We start from the raw sequence: 22,427 nt of genomic DNA on the forward strand, positions 1-22,427 counted from the left end.
TCACTCTCTCCCTCCCTCCCTCTCTCTCTCCCACTGAGACACACATACACAGACAAACTAGTCCCCGTTCTTTCGCGCCCGAAGAAAGGGGTTTCTGTCTGTTTCTTTTACCAAGCTGCGCCTTACAGGTCTGTCGACCAGTTCTCCCGCGTGTCAGGGTGTTAGTGCACTCCCCACAGTCGGGCCAACGAGGCGGCCGTGTTTGTTGGGGCACGGATCGTGATCGCACGAATTTGTTTGAAAAAAGAAACATAATTTAATGGAAATAAACTTAATAAATCAATTAAATGTGTTAATTTAAGTGAAACCAATAACAATAAACTAAGATCAATAAACTAAGAAATAGAAACGTTGACTAAAGAAAACGATCAACACAAATGCTGAATGCCCCACGCTTACACTCATTTCCACCACTGTATGTGCCACGGTTGTGGTTGCGGTGGCTGCACACCAACACACGAAGGACCGATCACCGAGCACCACCCGATGATCGCGCCTCGCCACGATCGCTATTATATGCTGGCGGACGGTTTCAAAATAATTCAAACGTTTCGCGACTGTTCAACAGTACGGACGTCCCTCGAAACAGGAAGGCCAGCGGATCTCCAGTCAGTGCCCGGAACAGGTTCTGTGTCGCGGAGTTTGTGCGGGTGCTAGCACGTGATAGAAAGAGAGAGAGAGAGAGAGAGAAAGATTCGTGGGTGTACTTTCGGAATAACGTGGTGTCCAGTTCACCGTGATCGCATCGCTCAACAACACCAGCGGAAGGATGATGGAGAAGGAACCGGATTCGATTGCCGTCACGATGAAGCAGGACTACGCGGCTAGCGAGGTGTACAGCACCACCAGTGAGGCCCCACCCGTAAGTCCTGATTCGCATCCTCCCAATCCGTGTCCAGCTCCAATTTTCCCACTGCCCACTGTCGGAAAATGCGGTGTGCGAAACAGTGGCCGCCGGAAATGCCGCACCGAATCGTGCGGGGTGCCCACCAGTTTCTCCTTCATTCGATTGTTGTTTCAGCACCATTGACGCCCCGCGTGTGCCAGTGTGTCGTGTGCTACATTAATGCCAGAGCATGAATGTTGCGGTGGATGGCGCCGCGCCGCTACACGAGCCGCGAGCGTAAGCATTAATTGCATTGTTTTTCCACTGTGCGGGGTGCGATGCAGTCGCAGCAGAACGGCGCGTTTTATTAAGGTCAGCACGGCAGTGCCATTTTCACCCCAGCATCGTGAGGCACCGTCAACAATCGAACGGATTGTACAATGTTTTTCAACCGCTCGCCCCGTTGTGCTGGTGGCCTGAGTCGGAACAATCTCCTGTCTTGGACTCGAGTTGTCTGCCTTGAAACAAGCTTGCCGCTTATTTACAGCGATCGCTCGGGGTTGTCGTGTGGGTTGTCGGCTTGCCGATGATGGCTCTAGAGTTGCGAGAAGCTTTTCGGCAATGTGCCCAGTGCCACCGTCCGTTCATGACGCATCATCTCCCCGAGCACCGTCCGATCGTCGGTCGAAAAATGTTGTTTTTTCATCTTCGAAACCACCGTGACCACCTTGAGAATAACAATGAGGGGTGAGCGCGGCAGTGAGACCGTTCGGCACCCTGCAGCACTAAATTATGCATCGCTCGATCATCTCGCTTCGGGGGGGGGGGGGGGTTGGGGTTCCTATTTCTATTGGGCAATTGGGTGCCTCGAACACGGTTTTTATTCAATCGCGACACCTTTTTGGTGAGAACGAAAATAACTAAATTTGTGGTGGCCCAGCTTTAAAAATACTCCTAAGGCGCTGAAAAGGGATTTAAAGACCCAAATAATTAAAATTGTAGACTCCTGGTGAGTGAGGTGCTGTCGACCGAAGGTCACCTCCGCCGTCCAGCAGCAACCCCGTGAATCTTATGCGATGTTGTGGCGAATGAAACCGAGGACAAAGATGGTTCGGTGCATTATGGGAACGTGCATTTTTGCCGCCTCGGAAAACAGATTCACACGAAGGCAAAGGGAACGAACGCATTTCCATCACCGATCTATCGCTTTTCCGATCGAGAACGCGAACCTTGAGCGAACGCGGCTGCGACTGTGAGAAGTAGAACGGTGAATGGTAATTAACCGAGGCGAGGCTTTCTTTTGCGCACCAGGCCAGATCCGAACTGCCAGATGCCGGATCCGGCGGATCCGCTGGAAAGCGCATCCAATCCCATCAACCCATAGACCGACACGGTTATGGTTCTGCTCCTAATGCGTCTGGGCTGTGCCAGCTGCCAGTAGGCTAATTTTATGCAACGGATGACGGGGCCGTTATGACAGTGTCCCCGTCGCGCTGGTCTATGTATGTGTATGTCCCTCGGACCGAGAGCAGGAAAACGGTGAACGCAAGTGACACATCGCAGCTCGCAGCGACGCTAATTAACGAGTGCAGCAATCGAGTCGAGACACGCTACCCCGATGGGGTGAACTGGAAACGCACTGGCTCCGAAAGCAAATGGATTATTAACTGGAAGTCAACCGTGGCGTCAACCTGGATTTGCCTGCGAAAGTTTGCCACCCACGGCCGACTGCAATCGAGCCGACGCCAGAGAGGGCGATGGAAGTTCATCAAACGGGGCTATTATGGCGCACGCGCGGCGAGAGATTCTATTGTTTCATTGGCGGTGTTTTGGGGGCTGGTTAAAAAAACACTAGCACATCCGCGGCGTTGCCTTTCGGGTCGGGTGTGGGTCGGCGTAGATTTATGCAGCGCTCTCGGCGGTGGCCAAAATCGATGTCGATGGGCCATTGTTGGGCCATTGTTTCGGCGGTGCCCATTGTCCTTGGGCACCGGGCACGCATACCGCACAGCGCATCCCGTCCCGTTGGGGCGTGAAAGGGAGGCACACCAAATGAATGGGTTCCTCGCTCTGCCGACCGTTGCAGTCGTTTGATAGTGTGCTAATCATTCTGTTTGCGGACCGGCACCGAATATTCAAAGCACTTTGTGCCCTCATTTAGCCACCGACCGGCCGCCCGCGGTGCCGTAAGTTTCCGGTAGCGCTTCTTTCACTTTCAACGCCACTTCTGGGGTGTTCGGTTTCTCTTTCGTTTCCGATGCCCACCGAAGCTTCTTCCGCATAAGGGGAACTTCCGTCCGGATCACGTTCGATCGGGCGAAAAAGAGGCGCAACGGTTCGCTTTCTTCGACCGATTACCACACACTATTGGTGGGGGGCCACAGTTTAATTCGAGCGATGCGCGATCGAATGATGAGCTAACATTGGAGCGCCCGTTAATGAGGTGTTTTTAACCGTCCCTTCGGGAACTGATGGTGAAGGAATCGGGCTGCAAGCGCTCTATCGTAAAACCGGAAATCGCTGTAGGTTGCGTAACGTGGAGGCCCAAAAATTAAAATGGATCAACCTTATCTTAGGCTAGCGATCGAGCACCAAGACCGTGCCCTTTGGGTGGCCAGCTAGCTGACCCCGCAGATTGCAACCACATCACGCACAGCTTTCCCAACGCTTCGGCCCGGTGGTTTCCAAACTCATCTCTTTCCAACGGCCACAACTTGGCCCCCATGAGCTAATTGGCCAACCATTCGTCGCCGTCACCGTCGTCGTGGTCCCGGCGGATTTGTCACACGAATGTGCATCGCGCCACATCTTGGACGCGCCGCGTGACTGGCGCACCGTTCTCATTGAAGCATTCTCATCGATTGCGAAAAAAACGCGCGCCGAGTGGCCATCGTGCGGCGGCACCGCAACCGGCCAGGCAAGTAAAAGGATGGCCAGCGGAATGGCCTCCGCTCTAAGTTGACCTAGATTGATGGGGGGGGCCCAACCGGGCTGATGATGCACCCAGAAAAGCGTGAACCGAGCGCGAATGCAGCTCACGCCGAACCGTTCTCTGGCCGCGGTAGGGGGGAGGGTTGCCACGTTTGCCACGGAGATTGCACGGAGTTCGCCCCGTCACGGCACGGCACTGTGCGGTGAGAACGCGAACCGGCGAATCTAACGCGCGGCCTAACGGTTTCGCGCATCGCGATTTGTCATGAACACTTGTTGCAGGGCCCCTTCGGTGCATTTCTGGAAGGGCACCCATTTTGTTCCCTTTTCTGCCAATTAGTTGGGAAGCGTCGGGAGTGAGCCGCGCTGTCACTGAAACGCGCCCTACTCTTCCTCTGGCGTGTGACAGCGATAACACGTGGTGCATTACGGGGCGCTCCGGAGTGTCAGCAGGAATGCCACGGCCCTTCACAAAACGGTTTCGAAATCGGCCAGCTGCGCCGGGGAAAGGGAATCATCGCAGCACCGCGAGTTGACAAACGCAACATTGTCGTCCCGAGCGCAGGAAACAAAGTTGGACGCCGTTTGCGCAACCACCATCGAGCCGTTATCAGCGTGTGCAATGCGTGATTTTCCAACGGTTGACCGGTGCGTGGTCACGTACCGTGTTCGTGGCTTTTCTTGATGCAATCAGCCATCCGGAAGACAAAGAAAATGGCTATCTCGTGGAACGTGGCCCCCTTGCAGGGCCACTCCGTTATTATCGTCCACTTCTGGAAGGTCGTGTAGTTTGTGTAGTTAATGGGAAAAGTTACAAAGTTGCAACGGCCCTACACATAAGGCCGGTGCAGAGGTTCATTAGGGGCATGGCGAGAAAAAACGCTTCCCGGCACTAGGCACGTAACTAAATAATTTCCCGACCAGCCTAACGGCCACGTTCGCCATTTGAAACCACCCTCCCCAACCAAAAAAAAAGGCCGGGAGTTTCCATTTTTAGCCACAACTTTTTTACATTTATTTCTGCCTTTTTCGATCGCTCGGTCCGCATTGGATGTGTTTCATGCATCGTTTCGAAACCGACTGCCCGGACCCCGGACCCCGGACCGGGCATCGTGCAATCGATGGCGACATCCGGCGGGCCGAAGCAATTTCAATCCAATTACCGCAAACGCAACGCATTACCCTCGGCGCGTAACGTTAGCGTAACGCACCATTTTGTCACGTGCGCCATTTATGCTCCATACAGAGCGCGGGCAATAAAAAGAAAATTAATAACATTAATACACCGAAAAGCGCACGGTGCGACCATTTTGGCGAGCGGCAATCTCTGCTCCGACCGCAACCGCACTGGCCTCCGCCCTGGGGGGAAAGTGTCGTGTAATGAAACACTCCGTCAGGCCAGGGCCATTTTTCCCCGGCTTCGGGCAGGCCACACTTTCGCTGTCAGAAGCCTGCGCCAAGGCCTCGTATCGGGAGCGTTTTACCTGGCAGCTTTGATAATCATGCACCCGAGGCACTTGAAGAACACCAAAAGTACTCGCCATTCGGTCGGTCGACTCTCTTCGGGCGACTAACCGGTGATCCTGCTGGGCCGCAGTGTGTCTCCAACCAACCCCCGGAGCTATAGGCCAACCCGAGCTCGGAATTGAAAGTCAAGCCATCGACCTCTTTCGGGCGGGGAAAGAGAAAGCAATACTCCTACACACGCAACTCCGACGCCCAGCCAGGGAGCTACCACCAACGTTTCAGGATATGGCAGCGCCGGCAGCGACATAAAGTTGAGGTTGACGCAACCGGCACCAAACGAAAGGAACTTTTACTCTGCAGCGTTGCCATCAGGGGGAAAAAACGAAACACTCTCAAAAGATCCCAGGAAAAGAGAGCCGGACAGTAATTGATTACCATATCAGGGACCGACAATTGAATCGGGAGTAGTGCGCCAACGAAGGAAGGATTAGCTAACCGCCACGCCGGCCGGCCGGTCTGGAAATGGTATTCGCACCCCGAAAAGGTATTCCCCGGGGCCACCAGGAAACGGTCCTGGTGACCAGGTTACGGCGGTGCTGCCGGGTGCTATTACTTTCATCGTGCACGCTTCCGGAGTGCACCGGCGTATGGCGATGATTTATGTTGGCTCGGCTTGCGTACGCTCATGCCCATCGTGGCTCGAGTTGTGCAACACAACGAATCGAGTGTTGTCTTCTTCGAGTTCCAACGATGGAGGAGTTCTCTCGATGCTTGAAGCACCGCCATAACAACTTAATCGTGAAGCGCTCTGGCTTGCTGACCCAATGGGCCGCGTAGTTCATGAAATTACGTTAACCTTGAGACGCCGCTCCGAGTTCTAGACTCGGCCCGTTCCGAAACGGAGACTCGGCGAGCGAGCAAAGCGCACGAAACCAGTACCACCGCTACCAGGAAGCAATTAGTCTTCCCCCTCCGTCAGCAGCCGGGCAGCCCGGGTGAGGACCGGGAGGGTGATTTATGAACAACCGGCCGGCGACGCCAATCCTTGCCGGCTCCAGGCTTTTGGGGCCGAACGCGAGAAGCTCACGAGCTCCGAAGCCTATGTTTATCTTGTTGGTTGTCGCGCCCTCCCCCCCCCAAAAGGGATCTGGGAGAGAAAAAGGCTTCACGATCACTGGCCCCATCGATCACGATCTTCCGGAACGGTGTCGACGGGCGCGCTCACAGGCGGGTAACGTTTCCGGTGATTGATTTGTCGCGAGCACGACTGTTTCTCATGTAAGTGACACGACCCTGTGCCGTGGGCCCAACAAAAAAGCTCAGAAAAAGTTCTACGACCAATCTCGGACCCGGACCGGGGTTCTTTAGTTAGTTCGCGCTGCTGAGCGTAATAATGCGATTAACTTTAATCGGTTTTGAGCGGCGAAGTACCGCGTTGTTTCATGCAAACAAAGATGCCAGAGATAGTTCCGAGCACTTTCGCAGCACAAACACGCGAAAGCCCCGATAGGTGATGCCCGGTGCCCGATCGCCAATTATCTTTAGCTACGGCTGGGCGATCCTGCTGATAGTTGGGGCGCCCGTCAACATGTTCTATTCTGGGCCTCCCGGCAGGGTCATAAATCAGTGGGCATCGTAAACATTGCAGGTATTGCGGCTACTGTCCGACTCTGGCCGACTGCAGAGTCAGGCCCCTCCACCCATCCGCTGGGCTGCGGATGCGATTTCACGGTGTTCTGACGATCCATAATGACCGGTGGCCATTAGCGTAATGAGCGCTACTTTAATCTGTCGCCGTGGATAAGGGAACTCCCCGCAGACTCAACGGGGGGCACCCGGCTGATGGACGCACGAACGGACTGGTCCCCCCCCCCCCCCCCCCTGATGGCCAGCGCGTGATTTGAGTTGAGTGAAATTACCGCCCGGCGGGTGGGTCGAAAAAAATACGACACTTCCGGTCCAGTGGCTCATATCTCAGATCAGACCTGGTGGACAATCTGGACTGGGAATAGCAAAAAAAAAAAGTGAAACCAACCGGCGCCACGACCTCATTGCGACCTCGCTTTTGTTTATCTGATTTCGTTCGAGTTAATTAGAGTCACCGGTCGCCGGCGCGTCGCTTATTCGCGAGGCTTAGAACAACATCGGGGAAATCGTTTTGGAAAGCTGCACCGCAATTCGAATCCATTGGGCCGGAATACGATTGTACGGAAAACGGTCAATCAACGAATCATGCAACCGCATCATGCATCCCGACCCGTCAGCATTCCGCGCAGAAACTTTTCCGGGCTGCGGTCGCTCCGTAGTGGCTTCACGTAGTTTCTTTCTTCTACTGATATTGCCCAACACGCTTTTACCACACGCGGGCCAGTGGAAGAATCGAGGAGAGAGATTAAATAACCCTCCGCTCCCGACGAGCCAGCGAAACAATCGGCGTCTTCTGGCCAGGCAGCGCGCGATGGTGCGATGCGATACGGTTAAACAACCCGATTGGCCGCGGTTCACGTGGTATTGGATTGGGGGTTGCGCGGATCGTGAACCGTGCAACCGTAAACCATTTCGCGGGCCTGGAAATTAAAACCACGTAACACAAACCCCTCGTTCGGGTCGAGTGACGGACGGCCGCTCGGCCAGCTCGCACCGTGGCTGGTATCGAGCCCACCGATCAAACACGGAGAGCCATCCATCTTCGCACAAAACGTTCGCTTTCACGACCCCTGACACAGGCGTATGCTATTGCCGCTGCCTTTCGGGAGTCGCCAAGCCAGTGATTCACTTCTCAACGTGACTGCGTGGACATTATCGGCGAGCAATCCCCGTTTCGGAATACCAAGCGACGAACCCCACCCCGAAAGCCCATCATTGGACCGTCGGGGTCGAAGTGGAAGTGTGTCGGTCAAAAGTGATGAATTAATGATTTCTTGCCACCCTTTCATCTTTCGGTGGCGTCCATTCAAGCGTTCATCGATTTTAAATATTGGATCTCTCTCTTTCGGCTCGTTACCAGGCCGTGGCCCGTTGAAGCCACTCGTCTCTAGTCGGGGAGCGAGAAAGGTTAAACAAGCAACAAGGCTTAAGACCACACCACACAGCACGACATTTGGTGGCTCGGTGGCTCATTTATCCAAAAAGGGGCCGCTGCACAGTTGGAAGCGGTTTGCCGCCAGCGGTATTTAAAAGGGCGGCCCTGACAGGGCGGCCGGAAAATGGTGGGAATGTGACGATCCGAACGGAGGAAAACCCGTGTTCGAAACACGCACAACACGGCCCGGGACCACTTTTCGCATACCACTTTCCATCCATCAGCGAGAGCCGACGTTTGTCGCTTGTTCGGGCGGTGAAGTTTCTTGTTTCTGTGCCGGGCTCGGAAGCTTCACTTTTACTGGCCACCGGTGGCCGGTGTGTACGATATCCGTAGGAGAGGGTTTTTGGTTGGGGTTAGGCAGGGGCTGGAGGTCCACCCGACACCCGTATGTAATCAATCCGCCAGGCGTACCCGGAGTACTCGAATGGCGGCGGCGTCGTTCATTTGTACGGACGTAACACGTAGGCGATTGCGTAAGGCGGCCACTGGCGGGGCGGGCGGCCATTGCGCGTTTGGGTGCATTCTATTGTTTGTGCAAACACTTCGCATCACACAACGAGCGCACGGTGTAAATGGGTGGTTCATTTATGTGCTGCTTTTTATACTCTTTTACGGCTTAAATTGGTCACCCTTCGGTGTGTGGGGTGATCAAGAGCGAGCAGCGCGACGATAGAGAGAGAGAGAGCGAGATACAAAATCATTATGAAACCTTCTTACTGCGCAGCAGCAGCAGGACCACGAAGACGCGCCTCGTTGTGACGTAGTAATAGGTTGCGGCCAAACATGCTGCCGGCTCGTGTAGAACAGCCTGGCGTAGGGCCAGCCGTTGGTGATGTCAGCAAAAGTGTTTGCAAAGTTTGGGGGTCGTCGTTTTTTGTCGGGTTGCCGCTTCACAGCCTTCGCTCCACTCCTTGGCCGGCACAGTCCGGGTGTTCGTTTAAATTACCATACTCACGTTAATGATGTTAGCGCAAAGTACTCTTTATGCCGAGTTTGCTGGTCGTGATCATCGCTTTGGGCTGTTTTCGGGTTTCTTGCCGGAGGCCTCTCCACAAGCTCGCGCGCACTTGCCTCATCAGCAGTTCCCCCCCGCCTTTTGTTATGCAAATCGGCTTCTAATTTCAACATTCGCCCGGCCCAAGGCCCAAAGCGATGAGTGGCCCAAAATTCTGATGATACACCGGGCCACGGTAGCCGCCGAAATCGGGTTAGCCGATCGGGTTACCCGCACTCACAGCAATCGTACGATCATCCTGCGGCCGGCCGGCATGATTTGTTGATAAATCAGGCGGAAGGTTTCGGACGTTGAGTGGCCCCATAATCACCAGCACCAGCTTAATGCGCGCTTTCGGTATGCGGAAAGCTCGTGTTTCTTGCGTTGATGGCCAGATGACACCGCACAACGTGAACCGTTAGGCCCGTCGGAGTTTACCGCGGAGTCCGATTTGCACAACCCAAGAAAAGTTGAAGAGTTGACAACCACAACCGAGAGGGGCACTGTTTTTACCGGCCATTACTGCTGGCCGTCAAGATCAGATGAGCTGGCCGAGATGCTGAGGACGACGATAAACGAACCACAAACCGCAATAAAAATTACGCAAACTGTAGCGAGTACCGTGCCGACCTTTTCGGGGCCGAAAACTTAGCCCATCCTCGGAACCTCGGAGGGGAACGTCGGAAAGTTTCGCCCTTTCCCGTGACCTTCGCTGCGAAAGGTTCATTGAATTGGCCGCGTTTAATTGAGCAGCTAATTCCGCCACGGATGGTTCGGCTGGATGGTTTGGTGTTGCAAGTCGATCGCCGTGCCGATCAGCTACTAGAACGGGTTGCGATGGATCATTAATCATAAAACAAATGGCGCAACACCGCTACTGGGGTTTCGTACTTGCGATGGGAGAGTGTGTTAATTCCGCTCGTCCGCGCGGCGCAATTGTGTTCGTGCTGTGAAAAGTGCACGGCCTAGCTGTACTTTCTCGTGAACCGCCCGTGTGCCGTTTAGTCACACATTCTCCGAGGATTAGGGCTGGGAATTTTCGAAGCCACGTCGGCGTCGAAACAATTGACGAACCCAAAAACGTTGAGGCATTAGCGATGGTTATCCAACCGCCCCGTTACATAGACCCTCCGGCCCGGTTCATTGGCCGATAATTGGCACGATAAAGCCCGGACGTATTAGTCCCGGGCCGCCCGAACTGTCCCCAATCCTTTCGCTTTCTATGCCACCGTCACCGGCGGACCGGCGTGGTGACTAAAATTATTGGTTTCACCGGTTTTTGGGGGGTTTCCACAGCCCGCCTCAGGTTGGGCGACATCAGCGTTTGCGCTTTACTTTCTCCGCGTCTTACGCACCCCTTCATGCCATTTGCATGGTGCGGTTCGCGACATAGACCGACACCCTTCATCTCGGCACCCCAAGAAAGTTGGATCGAGCATCGTTCGGCTGAGCTGAGTACGTGGTCAGCGGTAATAAAACTTTTCGAAACGGTCGCTGATTGCCCTGAAAACAATAAAACGAAACGAACCCGCACGCGGATCCGGGGGCGAAGAATTTGGCAAACGGCAAAAGCGAGACAATATTGGTTTTTGCCTTTCTCTCGCCGGCTCGGTTTGAGCGGGGAACCCGGATGATGTCAATCGACGGTGCGTCGGGCAATCGACGAAAGAAAATAAACCCCCCCCGGGCGCACCCAACACGCCTGGCGTGTCGTGTGGAGGACCTCCAGTTTATGGGTTCTCGTTTTGCGAAAAAAATAATCCGAAACCAAGCCACGTTAACAGTTTTTTTTTTGCTTAACGCGAGCAGCAAACATTTCCGTCCATTAACTTGCTAACCAGTCGCGCGGGTCCCCCGGGGTGTAAATCAAATTCACGAGTTTGTGGATATGTTTTTATGGCCATTTATTTGTTGTTACTACTTCTTCTTCTCCTGGCTGGGGTGGGCAAATCGAAAGTTACTTCGACTTCCTTCGCCGCTCCGCCTAATGGCGTGTGGCGTGGCGTAATGTGGACGTGATCGGAATGATAAACCACCGGGACCGGGCCGAGTGCGGAGTACTAGTTGGCCGCCTTTCCGGTCGTAACATCCCGGATCCCGTCGGCCATCGGCGGGAGGGCCGGAAACCGAACGCATAAATCGGACCGGCCTTGCGATCGTGGTTGGGTCGCCCGAGCGATATAAATATCGTTATTAATGCTCCAACTTATTGCGCAGTGCGCTCCATTCGGGTGCGAGGCCGATCCTAGTGTAACGATAGTGCTTATTTGCCGACGTGCTTATCTCCCCGGCAATTAGTCCGCTGTCCGGTCGTTAACGCTCGTGGCCCTTTGGGGGAACCGAAACTAAACTCTCCTTTCATTTCTTCCTATTTTCGCAGGCCTACAAGATGCGCCAGGCGAACTCGGTGAAGATCGCCAAGATCATCGCGATCACCGTGGTGCTGTCGTCCTTCATTCTGGGCTCGTTCATCCTGGCCTCGTCGTACCTGCAGGCGAAGCAATCCTGCGACCAGATGCAGGCCCTCGATGCCGTCCTCAACAAGGAGCTGATGCTGGAAGCGATGCAGCAGGTAAGTCCCACGGGAGTGTGCCAGCCAAGTCAAGCTTCACCAAGCTGGCGGATGACTTCATTTTTTGCGCACTGTTCGCTCGACCATGTAAACGGCCACACCGGCTAATGGTCGACGTTCGGTGACAGCAGTTCGCTCCACGGACGGCTGCGTGCCTAGTGGTTCGTGGAAACACCAAACAAACCCGGCCCGGACGCTGCCAAAGTGCTAACCTCCGGCGCCAGACCGAAGAAGAAGTTCGGACCGAGTGAACCACGACGGCGACACTTTTCATAAAACAAATGATTTATTTACACACCACCAAGGGCAATTTGTGAGGCCATCCTCTGCTTCTTCTTCTTGGTTTGTGGTTCACCATCCGTCAAATGGCCGCGTTTTGGTTTGGCCCACCGTGTGACGGGCTGGTTAGCTGCCTAGCCAGCCATGACCCCGACCGAATCCATATGCAGCGGCGCATAAGCGTCTCCGGGCGGTTTCCATAAACCGCTGGGCCGAAGCGGCAAATGGATGATCATAATTTGTGGTTCACCAGACGAACCAGCCGTCGTGTGACGGATTAATGCATTAGCTTTCTTGGGATTACTCTGTCAGCCCGGACATTGTCGGGTTGAGCCTGTTGTTCTTCCCCCCCAGCCCCGTATTTTTAGATGCTCTTTGTGCTCCGCCGGGGAACTGGACTCCGGAGCGGGGTGCTGACGTGATCGTAAAAGCTGGATACGGCCATACGGAGCCGTTTGACAGGTTTATGGCTGGGATTTTTCGCTTCGTTCGACGATCGCAGCAGCAACGACGAACAGTTGCCACGTAAGCGCCGTATAGTTCAAGGTTCCGATGACATACCATTAGCCGCCACGAGCACCACAAAGGCCAGCCTCCGGGATCATCCTGTGGTCGGTGGCATTCGATTAAATAACGGCCGTTACCAGGGTCGGTCCCTGGGTGGTTGGAGGGCACCGATTTGTACGGTTTATCGCCTTTCGGGGGCAGGGACTTCTACGAGCCCTGTGGCCCTTTCCGTAATACGCCGTTCGATCGATCATTAATGACCGTGTCCGCTAAGATTAACCGCAGGAAGTTCGAGATAAAAGGCGGCAGCTCTGTTTCGCCGATTATCGTTTCGGGATATCTCGCCGGAAACTCGCCGCTAATGGGACGTATTTAAACTCAACCCTGTTGGTTGATTTATCAAATGCTTTTTAAGCCAGCACATGGGTCACACGGAGTCGTTTTTAACGCCACAATTGAGAGGGGCAGCCCGTTTTAATAAGGCCATCCGTCAGTCAGAACGCCGCTGTCATAGGTTCGTCTAATGCGCCGCGACAACAACCACCACGATCACGGACCGTCGATCATCCCCAGGCTTGTGGCCGTATGGCATTTGGAAAATCAAGGGCATCTCGTGACTCACGAGACGGAGCACCCACGACCACGGCAGGCCCTGGGAAGTGCAAATTAACGTTTATTGCACCCTTCGGATGCTCTGCCTTCCCTTTTTGGCAACATCAAATTATGTGTGGCCATTCGCTGATTTCGGGGCCGGAGATTATGCAAATCGGCACCGAAAGCCAGCTTCGAGCGGGTTCTGTTTCACAACATTTACATCACTTTCCGTGTGCCTGAGGCTCGAGAAGATTCTCGTCAGGGCAATAACGGCGCCCGTTCGATCTGCTCCGTTTACCGGTTTCGGTTTTACAAAATTCCCCCGACCGAACCTGTTTGTTGTTTTGTAGTTGTTTTGTTGCGCCGAAAACTGACTTGTTTTCTGTAAGAGAACCCCCCCGGGACGGGGATGGAAACTTTTACGGCCCCAGCGCGATACAGGGTGTGTTGCCGCAGCTGTATAAATATACTCTCCGTCCGCGAGACGCATTAGCATCGATCTCGAGGTGATGTCGCTGGCCGCTGCTTGATTGAACCTCATAAACCGCTCACAAAGGATCGGTTTCAGGTCCCCCTGAATTTATGGGCCCCCGTCATGAGAGGGGCCTCCGGGGAATCAAAGGATGGTGATGGATGGCAAAAAAATTCGTCCAACTCTCCTGGGCCCACCATCACAGCATCTTCGATGCATCCACTCGTTGCGTTGCGTAAGTCTCGCTTGCGCTGTGCCTTATTGACCACACGGTCACATTATTAGCACAATGGCGTACTGTTTCCCTGTCAACGGCCCCCTGCTGGAAGGTTCGATCCGCCCAATGGATAGGGGGCGGATGATGATACCACGCGATGATTGCCAGCCCACCGGAGCCCACGTCGCGTGCACTTATCAGCGCGGCTCAATCGCGGCGCTCGAACGTAACCGAACGAAACGATCGATGAAACGTGCGCCAGCGGCGTAGCATCTTCATTACAGACCCCCGGCCCGAGCTGAATTGATGAGCCGCTGGCCTTTTTTTTGCTGTTTCGTTTGTTCACTATCATCCTCCCACAGTATCGCGCGTGCCTCTTTCGGCCCCGGCCTGTTGTGTGAGCCGCTGCTGGTGTCGTTGCTTTTCCAATTTAGATGCCGCGTTCCACGTAGAAGGAAAACTATTTTCCCACCGGCCGCGGCATCGCAGTGTAATGCGGATGGGGTAATTAAAAGCGGCGCCGATCGGTGATAAGCGCCACGAGGCAGCGAGCGCTCGCTATCGACGAAATATCGCTTAACCTAGAAGCATGTTACCGACCGACCGTACGCCATGTGATCGCACCGGGTCCAGAGAGCGCGAAGAGAAACCCGTGGGTCCGCGAAATGAGAGTGTATGGTTTTCCCTTCTTATGTTTTCTTTAATCTCACTATCGCGGCGTGACTTTATCATTAGGGTCACCCAGGGCGGGCCTGGCACGGTACTAAAGCGATGCTTTCTCGACACCCACCTGCGGAGGCTTTCCATGGTCAACATCGCTGCAAACGAGGTCCATTTCGCAACAAACCCTTTGTGTGGCCAGCATAAAACAATGAGTCGCGCCGGTTTGTCCGTTGCACAACAAATTAGTGTCACCAACAGCGATCGATAGCTAGTCGATTCGGGGCACCGGGGGGTTTTTGGTTCGTGATCGCAGAGTTAGCGATCGGCTGGCGGCCATTTTATTTACGGTTACAGCACTTAACCCGAAACACCACCGTCTCTCGCGTGTTAATGACTTCGAGGTCATTTTGAGGCCACTTGGCCCGGGGTGTTTAGCCACCGGGTTGTTGGAAAACAAACAATTTTGGAACCGTTTCCGATCCACAATTGCATAAACGCAGCACCGCGACCAACACGCAGTGCGCTGCTTATTCCCCGAATGGGGGTCAAAAGAAAAGAAGGCAAAGAAGTGTCCAAAGGTTTTCCCCGGCCATGTTTGGGTGTCGAACCGAACCGCACTGACCAACGGCTTTCTTTCGCGCCCGCTCCGTGTCGTAACGACTCGTCCCACCAGGAATAGGACATTTGGCGGACGTCCGCCAAGGAAGCGTCTACGATCACGTTACGCAGCCGTGACCAAAGACCAGAAACGATGAAACCCCAAAACAAACAACACACCCCGGGGGGCAGGTTGCGAAAAAAAACGAATCGTTTGTCCGGTGGTGCTGCTGTGTGTTTTTCGCTCACTTGACTCGTTTTGCATCACAAAAAAGGCCGCAAAATGGCCCCCCGGGGGATGACGACATTCGCGCGTGTGCATCTGACACTTAGGGGCAAAAAACTAGCGACTCGGTGTTAGAAAATAAAACTCGGAGATACGGAGCAAAAATGGCTGTGCAAAAGTGAACGACACTGGCCATTAGCGCGATTAGCGCCGTAGCGATCGAGTGCCGATCCTCCGGACTTCCTGTGGCGCAGATTAAAGTTCACTTTCTGGTGCTTGCGCCCGTTCCGCGCAGACGCTCATTAGCGTGGACGCAAAACGCTTGAGAAAATATTGATCGCATCCAAGCCCCAAAAACCGTTCCCGGCTGCTGTGAATGGTGTGAATATGTTTCGCAAATACAAAGTTGCGAACGGAGGAAATCAGCGGTGTCCGGTCACCGGGCGCGCACCTTCGTGTGTTGCAACCCTGCCCCACCGGTGATGGGAAATCCTCGGTACAAAATGGTGAGCATTGTGCTCCCAACGTTCACCTCTCACTTTTCTGTCGTTGGTTCCAAACCATCTCCCGCGAGATGATCGCGCAAATGACATCATGGGGCCGTGTGTACCTTGCACCCTGTTAGTTTCCCGACTCCCACGCCGACGGCCACCGCTGACTTTCTATTCCGACGACGCGAAGACGAAAGTGAAACTAACTTATTTCCATACCTGGCCCCGACTCGCAGCATCCGCTCGTACAGGGATGGGGTATTATCTGAGCTGAGATGGAAATCTCGGAAATGTCCCGTTATGCAACGAGCCACGGAATGCTTCTGGGCCCAGCCGGCCAGCCTGCGGTGGAAGGGAATCATAAACCCAGAACTCATCGAAGGGGTTCCATCTTCAGCGTGAAAGGTCACTAGTCTCTTAATGGCGCGCTGCGCTTCGTGCCCTGGTCTGGTGCAATCGGCCTCACCACCGCCGCGGTACCGTTTTAACGCCGAACTGAAGCATCCTTCGGAGGAGGGTGCCCCGAAACAAAAACCGGTCGATGACGCCCCGGTTATAGGTGGGTTCGCCGCTTGAAACCATTCAAGTCTTCTGATTCCCGTTCAAGTCGTTTGTTTGCCATTAGCCACCCCGGGGCCACGGGCTTTCGCGCTTTGGGAAAAGATGAAACAAACACCAGCGCGCCTCACCGAAGAAAGTAAGGACGGTGATGACGGTGGCGCAGGGTGACAGCAGGGTACCCACCCGCCGGGCGCGGCCGCGGCTCTTCTCGGTGGCGGTTAAAACCACTTTCACTTTTGTTTCCTCGTTTCTTGAACCCGTGACTTCGCGTCACCAACAACGGGCAATGGTTCAGGTTCTTCTTCGTGGCGCCGACTTCGGAGTTCACGGAGTTCACCTTTCCGACGACGGGTGCCCCCCACTCGATGGGAGGGTACACCGTATCTAATGACACACCGAGCAGCGATCGCTAATGGTGGCAGCGCCGCTGAACGATGAAGTAACACAGCCCAGGCCCAGCACGGGCCGCTGCTGAGGATGAGAGTGCCTTGAGGTACTTGATCGTACGTTCAACCACGCAGCTCTCGGTGGTCAGGTTGAGACCTGTAAGGGCCATCATCATCATCGTCTGCTTCGAGCGCGATGGATGGATGACCACTTCTAACGCGATCGTTATGGTGAAGAGAGCGGTAGGGCCGCAAAGGGTTGATTAGGTCCAATTTGGGCCATCGGCTGCCACCGATGTTTCGTAACCGTCTCGCTATCACACCGCATCGCCAGGTGCCAGGAAGATAGCCCTTACGTGATTAATGGTGCGGTATTCTTCCCGAGGGGTTCCAGTTATTGAAACTCCAAAACAAATGATGCAATGGCCACACAATGCCACGCTGTGTCAGTCTGCAGTTGCCAACTGTGTACGCATGACTAGACATTCATCGGGCGGCTGTTCAAATACGTTGGCGCATCGGCACATTCCGCTACCTTATTCTGGAACAGCGTTTCAACAGCGCGAAGATGTTCTCGTTCGACAACAGACGCCACACCGCAAGTCAACCGTTAATAAGGAGGGCTAACCCTAGTAGTCCACCGCGGCCACAGACTTTCGCTTTCAACTGGCGACCGCTGGCGAACGCGGCCAATTGCGCCACTAAGGCATGGAAGGCGCCTCGCCAATGGGCAGCGGCGCGGTCCAGAAAAACGTGTTTCTCGATCAGATCGCTCATAATAATCCGAATCCGTGCACGGATTGTGGTTGAACGATGCGCCGTGGTGCGTTGGGGATTTTATCTGGCAGCCAGCCTCGTCACAGATCTCGTTGCGGTGCGTCTCGGCCGATCAGTCCTTCTGTGCCACGGTGATATGGTCGGGGCATGTTTTACGGCTGAAGCTTCCACTCACCAAACGTGTCGTCACCAAACGTGTCGCTAAGCCACACCATGGCCCATATTTAGAACGTGACCAGGCAGGTTGAATAACTCGTACTCGGACCGGGCGCGCCAAGCATACAATTTCCCTTTCGGAAACGTGTTTCTGATACGAAAAGAAGCGTCCCCAGAGAGGACGTTACGATTGCAGTTGCTACAGTAACTCACCGCCGTTTTCCCAATGTCCACAGGAGCTCCCGAAGGCGCAGGCGTTGGTGCAGGACAACCTGTCGGCCGATGAAGCCAACATGCAGACGATCGATCGCGACGACGCCAAGAAGCGCAAGCAGGAGGAAAGCACCCACCAGCGCAAGGAGGAATCGGACGAGTCGAACGATTCGGAGGACGACGACGAATCGTCGAACGATGGCGAAATCGATGAGTCGGCCGACATGAACAACCACATCCACGTGAAGCTTCCGCTGGACCTGCATCTGACCGATCTGGCTAACGCTATCCTTCGGGAGAACCAGAAGTAAGTTCGAGCCGAGCCCCCGAGCGAAGCGTGTGCATTCTGACGTACGTTTCGGTTTCTTGAAGGTCCCGCATGAACTGCATCGTTGAGCGACGCCGTTCGGAGGAAATGGTCGACACGCCCGCCAAGATGATGCGTCTTCCGTTCGGAATGGACATGGCCACCGACCCGAAGCAGCAGAAGGTTACCGGTGAGCGTATCGCTATCTTCTGTGAATCGGGAAACGAGCTGAAGTAAGTGCTGACCGTGCTGTATTGTCGTGGACGTGGTACTAATTCCGCCTTATCGCCGGTTAGCAGGAATGAGGAGCCTGAGCCGACCATCCGTCAGGTACTGATTCCGATTCCGCCCGTCCGTGGATTCGGTCCAATCACTCACCTTCCGCAGCAGATGGGCGGCCCGCAGCAGACCATCATCCGTCAGATGCCGCGACCACTGTTCCCGCTGCCCATGATGAACCCGCAGCATGCCCAGCAGCACCAGCCGCAGCTGCCGCCGATTCCGGCCCAGATGATGCAGGCACCGCATCCCGACGCCCCGATGGGTCGGCCGAACTTCCATCCGCTCATGCAGCAGCTGCCGCACATCATGGGCGGCCAACCGGGTATGCCGCGCCCCGAGTTCCGCATCCATCTGCAGCGCATTCCCATCCAGGACATCATGCGCCCATTCATGGCGCCACCGAACATGCGCAGCCAGCCGGAACCTGAGCAGCCACCGCAGCAGCTTCAGCCGCAGCCTCCCCAACAGCCACCGCAGCACGAGGTGCAGATCCGCGAGTTCGGCATGCCGTCCTCCGAGGAGCTTAACATGGACGTGGCCCAAAAGTTTACCGAGCAGCTCCGTTCGCTGATCGCGCGCATCGCTGAGTCGGAAGATAGCGAGGAGGAAACGGACTCGTACCGTAACGCCCCGAACCAGGAGGGTCCTTCGCCGCATTCGGACGAACGTGAACTGCAGGAGCAGCAGCCACCGCGCCCGACTGAGCCGGAAGCGCACCATGAAGAGAACGCCGAGCAGCAGCAGCAGCAGCCACAAGCTGTGCCGCAGCACCCGCAACAGGTGCCGACTCCGCAGCTTCCCCAACCGGTCCCGCAGGAGATTCTGCCGATGGGACGGATCCACTACGGTCGCAGCCTTCTGACGCCGATCAGCTTGCCCGGCAAGGTGGTGGAGACTTCCGCCTCGGAGGAGGACGCCATCCGTCCGCACTGTAAGTGGACACCGACCGAGAGTTGACCCACGAAAGGGACGTACATTAATTTCCGTTTCCGTTCTCTCTTCCCAACACAGACGTCCAGCCAAGATCGGTTTAGAGTACAAAAACGGGTAGTGACGGGGCCTGGCCAGGACTTCGTACCCGCTGAACCCTATGGGATTGTTTTTTTTAAATGGGTTTCTGTGCCTACCAACCGCACGCAAACGTAAAAGTATTGTGATTTTAAAAATTGAATCTACCACACATCTGGACACACGGACATTGCAGGATAACCATCGGGAGGAGTCCGTGGTTGAACGTTGATGAGTTGAAAAGGATGATGGGACAAAATTGAACGCCGCCAAAATCAGGACGCAACTAAAAGAAAAACACGACACCGACACCTAGAATCTCAACAGTACGCTGACCACGTGGAAACCGTGGAATGGCCAACGGACCGTGGTACGATGTGGGTAGCATGTAAATATACTTTGGATTTGAGCTGCAGGAAAGAAATGCCCGGCGAAGGGTCCGCCTCCGACGAGCAATAGGCAAACGGGATCAAGACACAACCGCCCGGTTCATCAAATCGTATCGAAAGGTTTCCTATTCTAAGTGATAAGAGAACAGACACGCACGCAACACGCAGACGCAGACACGGACATCCTTTTCTTGGGCCGGAAGTGCGAATGCTAACCCGATCGCAGGATACAGCAGGCGCTGGAAGAGAGGACAGAAGGCAGTTAAGCACACGAAATAAAGACCGATCTAAATCAAGTACAACTCGAACTGGTTGATTGCGAGAAATGCATCCTTCGGAAATGGTAATGACGTGATTTTTGCATTGATTGGTTTACAATTTATTATTTCGTTCAACACACTATCCTAGGGGTTAAAAATAAATAAATATTACATATCTACACCGGTTGCCCGAACACGGTCTGTCTCGATTTGCCTGGCTGTGGTCGTGATTGTAGACACCTTGAAACGGGCTGCGAAGCCTGGGGGTCGCGTGTGATACTATTGGCCCCCGGGCTTATCTGTCTCCCTTGCGTGTCTGTGGCTTGAAATTTTATTTTGGCACTTGGCCAACCCTCTTTTGCGATTCGCCCAATGATTCAGCGTCGCTCGACTTTCGTACCGATCTTGTTTTGTTAAGCTCAGCGCGTTAAATTCAACAGTTTCATGTCAACTCCGCATTTTATGGTTTTCTAAAGTTTATTAATTTTGAAACATTTACAATGGCAACCAGGATGGGGCTCAATCCAATCCACGCCCAGCATCGAATGATATTTTCTTTTCAAACCAATTATGTATCCGTTAGTTTTAGTAAGTTCACAACGTGTCGATAAGGGTACGGCAATATTACTTGTTTCAACCTGTATGTTTCTGCAAGCGCCTACTTGCAGTAAAAAATCGTTCTGCGCTGGTTAACTTATCGTTGCTTATCTACGGTTGCTTTTAAACGAACCAACACTACCCTACGATGCTACATTCGGTTGTATGATTTTTCATTGCATTTTTACAGCGTTTCTTCTTATACTTTGTGGAGGGTTCATCATCACTTATCGTCAATCCCATCAAGGCTCAGCCCTACCGCCCGAAGCGGGGCAGGCACAACCGCTGGTAGCGTGAGTTTGATCTGCTTCCGAAGTCTTTGCGTTCTCAAATAATTACTCTTCTTGTCGTCGACGAAAGTAACAACATCGACCCCGTACAACGTAACACAAGTAAAAGCATAACAATTAAAACGGTTCCCTTTCGCTATTTGGTACTAGTTGCGCGGCCACTGGTTCCAGTATCGAGCAACCGCACAGAATAAAAGTAAATTATGTCTCACGCTAAAACAATCCATTGGACTAGTTAATTAATATCCACTATTCGTTGGAGTGCGCCAAAAAGGAGAAGTAACAGATTTAGTTGAGGATAGTTATTGTTTACCAAAACATGCCGCACAATCGATACGCCCAGGAGGATTCCAGTCGCGGTGATGGTCGCACATTATGTCCACTGCTTCGGGCGCCGCACATTCCTTAGCCATTTTCACACGTGTGCCCTTCGCAGTTGCCCCAAAACAGGCAGTTCCCGACGCCACTGTTGCAGATCAGAAACACGGCCATGATGAACACAACACTGCAAATGGTGCACGGTTTCCGTTCCAGGAAGAATCCGATCAGGTAGAGCACGATAAACATGACGTGCGTTTGCATCAGCGCCGGATTCGTTGGCTTCGGGATGAGCAGCACCGGTATCAAGCACTGAAGGCAATACATGGTTCCGCTTCCGCTTGGCTGTTTTCGCTAGATTCCTCGCCCGCGTTTGGGGGCACGATCAGTTCTCCCGGGAGCTGCAGATTCCTGGCTACTTTCTTCCAGTTACGCGACGAAAGCGACGACCAAAACAACAAAGACTCGATGACAACGCTGTCAAAAGGGATTCGCACAGCCCTGCTTATTCGGCAATGATTCGGTCCTGCTTGATGATTGATTTGGCAATGATTGGAAGAAATCGCAGCGAAGGAAGAGATGTGCCTCAGAAGACGAACAATGAGGCATATAATTACTGATAGTTTTCTATTAACTTGTGTATGGGAGAAATAGAAATAGAAGAGAAATAAATTGATTTCTGAATATTTCTTTCTGGTTTTATCGATTTTGTTGCTATACCAGCAAATAAGAACTTAAATTATCCTCTGTTTGTAAGTGAAGCGTATGCAAAAAGTATTTACGCTCGGATTAACGGCTCGGCCGACCCGTAAACGTTTTGACAGCGGCGAAGCAGTTTGGCATTAATCTGTAATGCCAAAAACATTACGTTACGCCTCATGTAGCCCCCCAGTGAGGCGTTCAAACGGCATGGCTAGCGGCAAAATTAACTTGTACGGTTGTTTAATAAGTGAAAATTTGGT

The 22,427-nt window shown here is 53.7% G+C and overlaps 2 protein-coding genes across 3 annotated transcripts; one reads left to right on the forward strand and one right to left on the reverse strand.

The window, feature by feature from the left end:
- The first annotated feature begins 560 nt into the window (after nt 1-560).
- On the forward strand, nt 561-20,444 carry LOC131205691 (uncharacterized). 2 transcript variants are annotated; one of them, XM_058197900.1, is made up of 6 exons: nt 561-862; nt 11,684-11,875; nt 18,038-18,321; nt 18,387-18,554; nt 18,618-19,534; nt 19,615-20,444. In XM_058197900.1, the coding sequence occupies exons 1-6, from the start codon at nt 770-772 to the stop codon at nt 19,635-19,637; spliced, it is 1,677 nt and encodes a 558-aa protein (XP_058053883.1). In that variant the 5' UTR covers nt 561-769; the 3' UTR covers nt 19,638-20,444. The 2 variants fall into 2 exon arrangements, with proteins under 2 accessions (XP_058053883.1, XP_058053884.1); XM_058197901.1 differs by having other exon boundaries at nt 18,621-19,534; nt 19,615-20,442.
- LOC131205692 (bladder cancer-associated protein) lies at nt 20,373-21,885 on the reverse strand. The gene has a single exon (XM_058197902.1). The coding sequence runs from the start codon at nt 21,790-21,792 to the stop codon at nt 21,553-21,555; it is 240 nt and encodes a 79-aa protein (XP_058053885.1). The 5' UTR covers nt 21,793-21,885; the 3' UTR covers nt 20,373-21,552.
- Nucleotides 21,886-22,427: the final 542 nt, after the last annotated feature.

Source organism: Anopheles bellator, chromosome 1 (assembly GCF_943735745.2).
Source record: "Anopheles bellator chromosome 1, idAnoBellAS_SP24_06.2, whole genome shotgun sequence".
NCBI classification, from domain to species: Eukaryota; Metazoa; Arthropoda; class Insecta; order Diptera; family Culicidae; genus Anopheles; species Anopheles bellator.

What these genes read in the sequence shown, in the direction of transcription:
- LOC131205692 (XM_058197902.1), bottom strand. Translation starts at nt 21,792, where the DNA reads ATGTATTGCCTTCAGTGCTTGATACCGGTGCTGCTCATCCCGAAGCCA.
- LOC131205691 (XM_058197900.1), top strand. Translation starts at nt 770, where the DNA reads ATGATGGAGAAGGAACCGGATTCGATTGCCGTCACGATGAAGCAGGAC. An exon ending in GAATCGGGAAACGAGCTGAA is followed by an intron (nt 18,555 to 18,617) that starts GTAAGTGCTGAC and finishes ATCGCCGGTTAG; the next exon opens with CAGGAATGAGGAGCCTGAGC. An exon ending in GGACGCCATCCGTCCGCACT is followed by an intron (nt 19,535 to 19,614) that starts GTAAGTGGACAC and finishes TTCCCAACACAG; the next exon opens with ACGTCCAGCCAAGATCGGTT.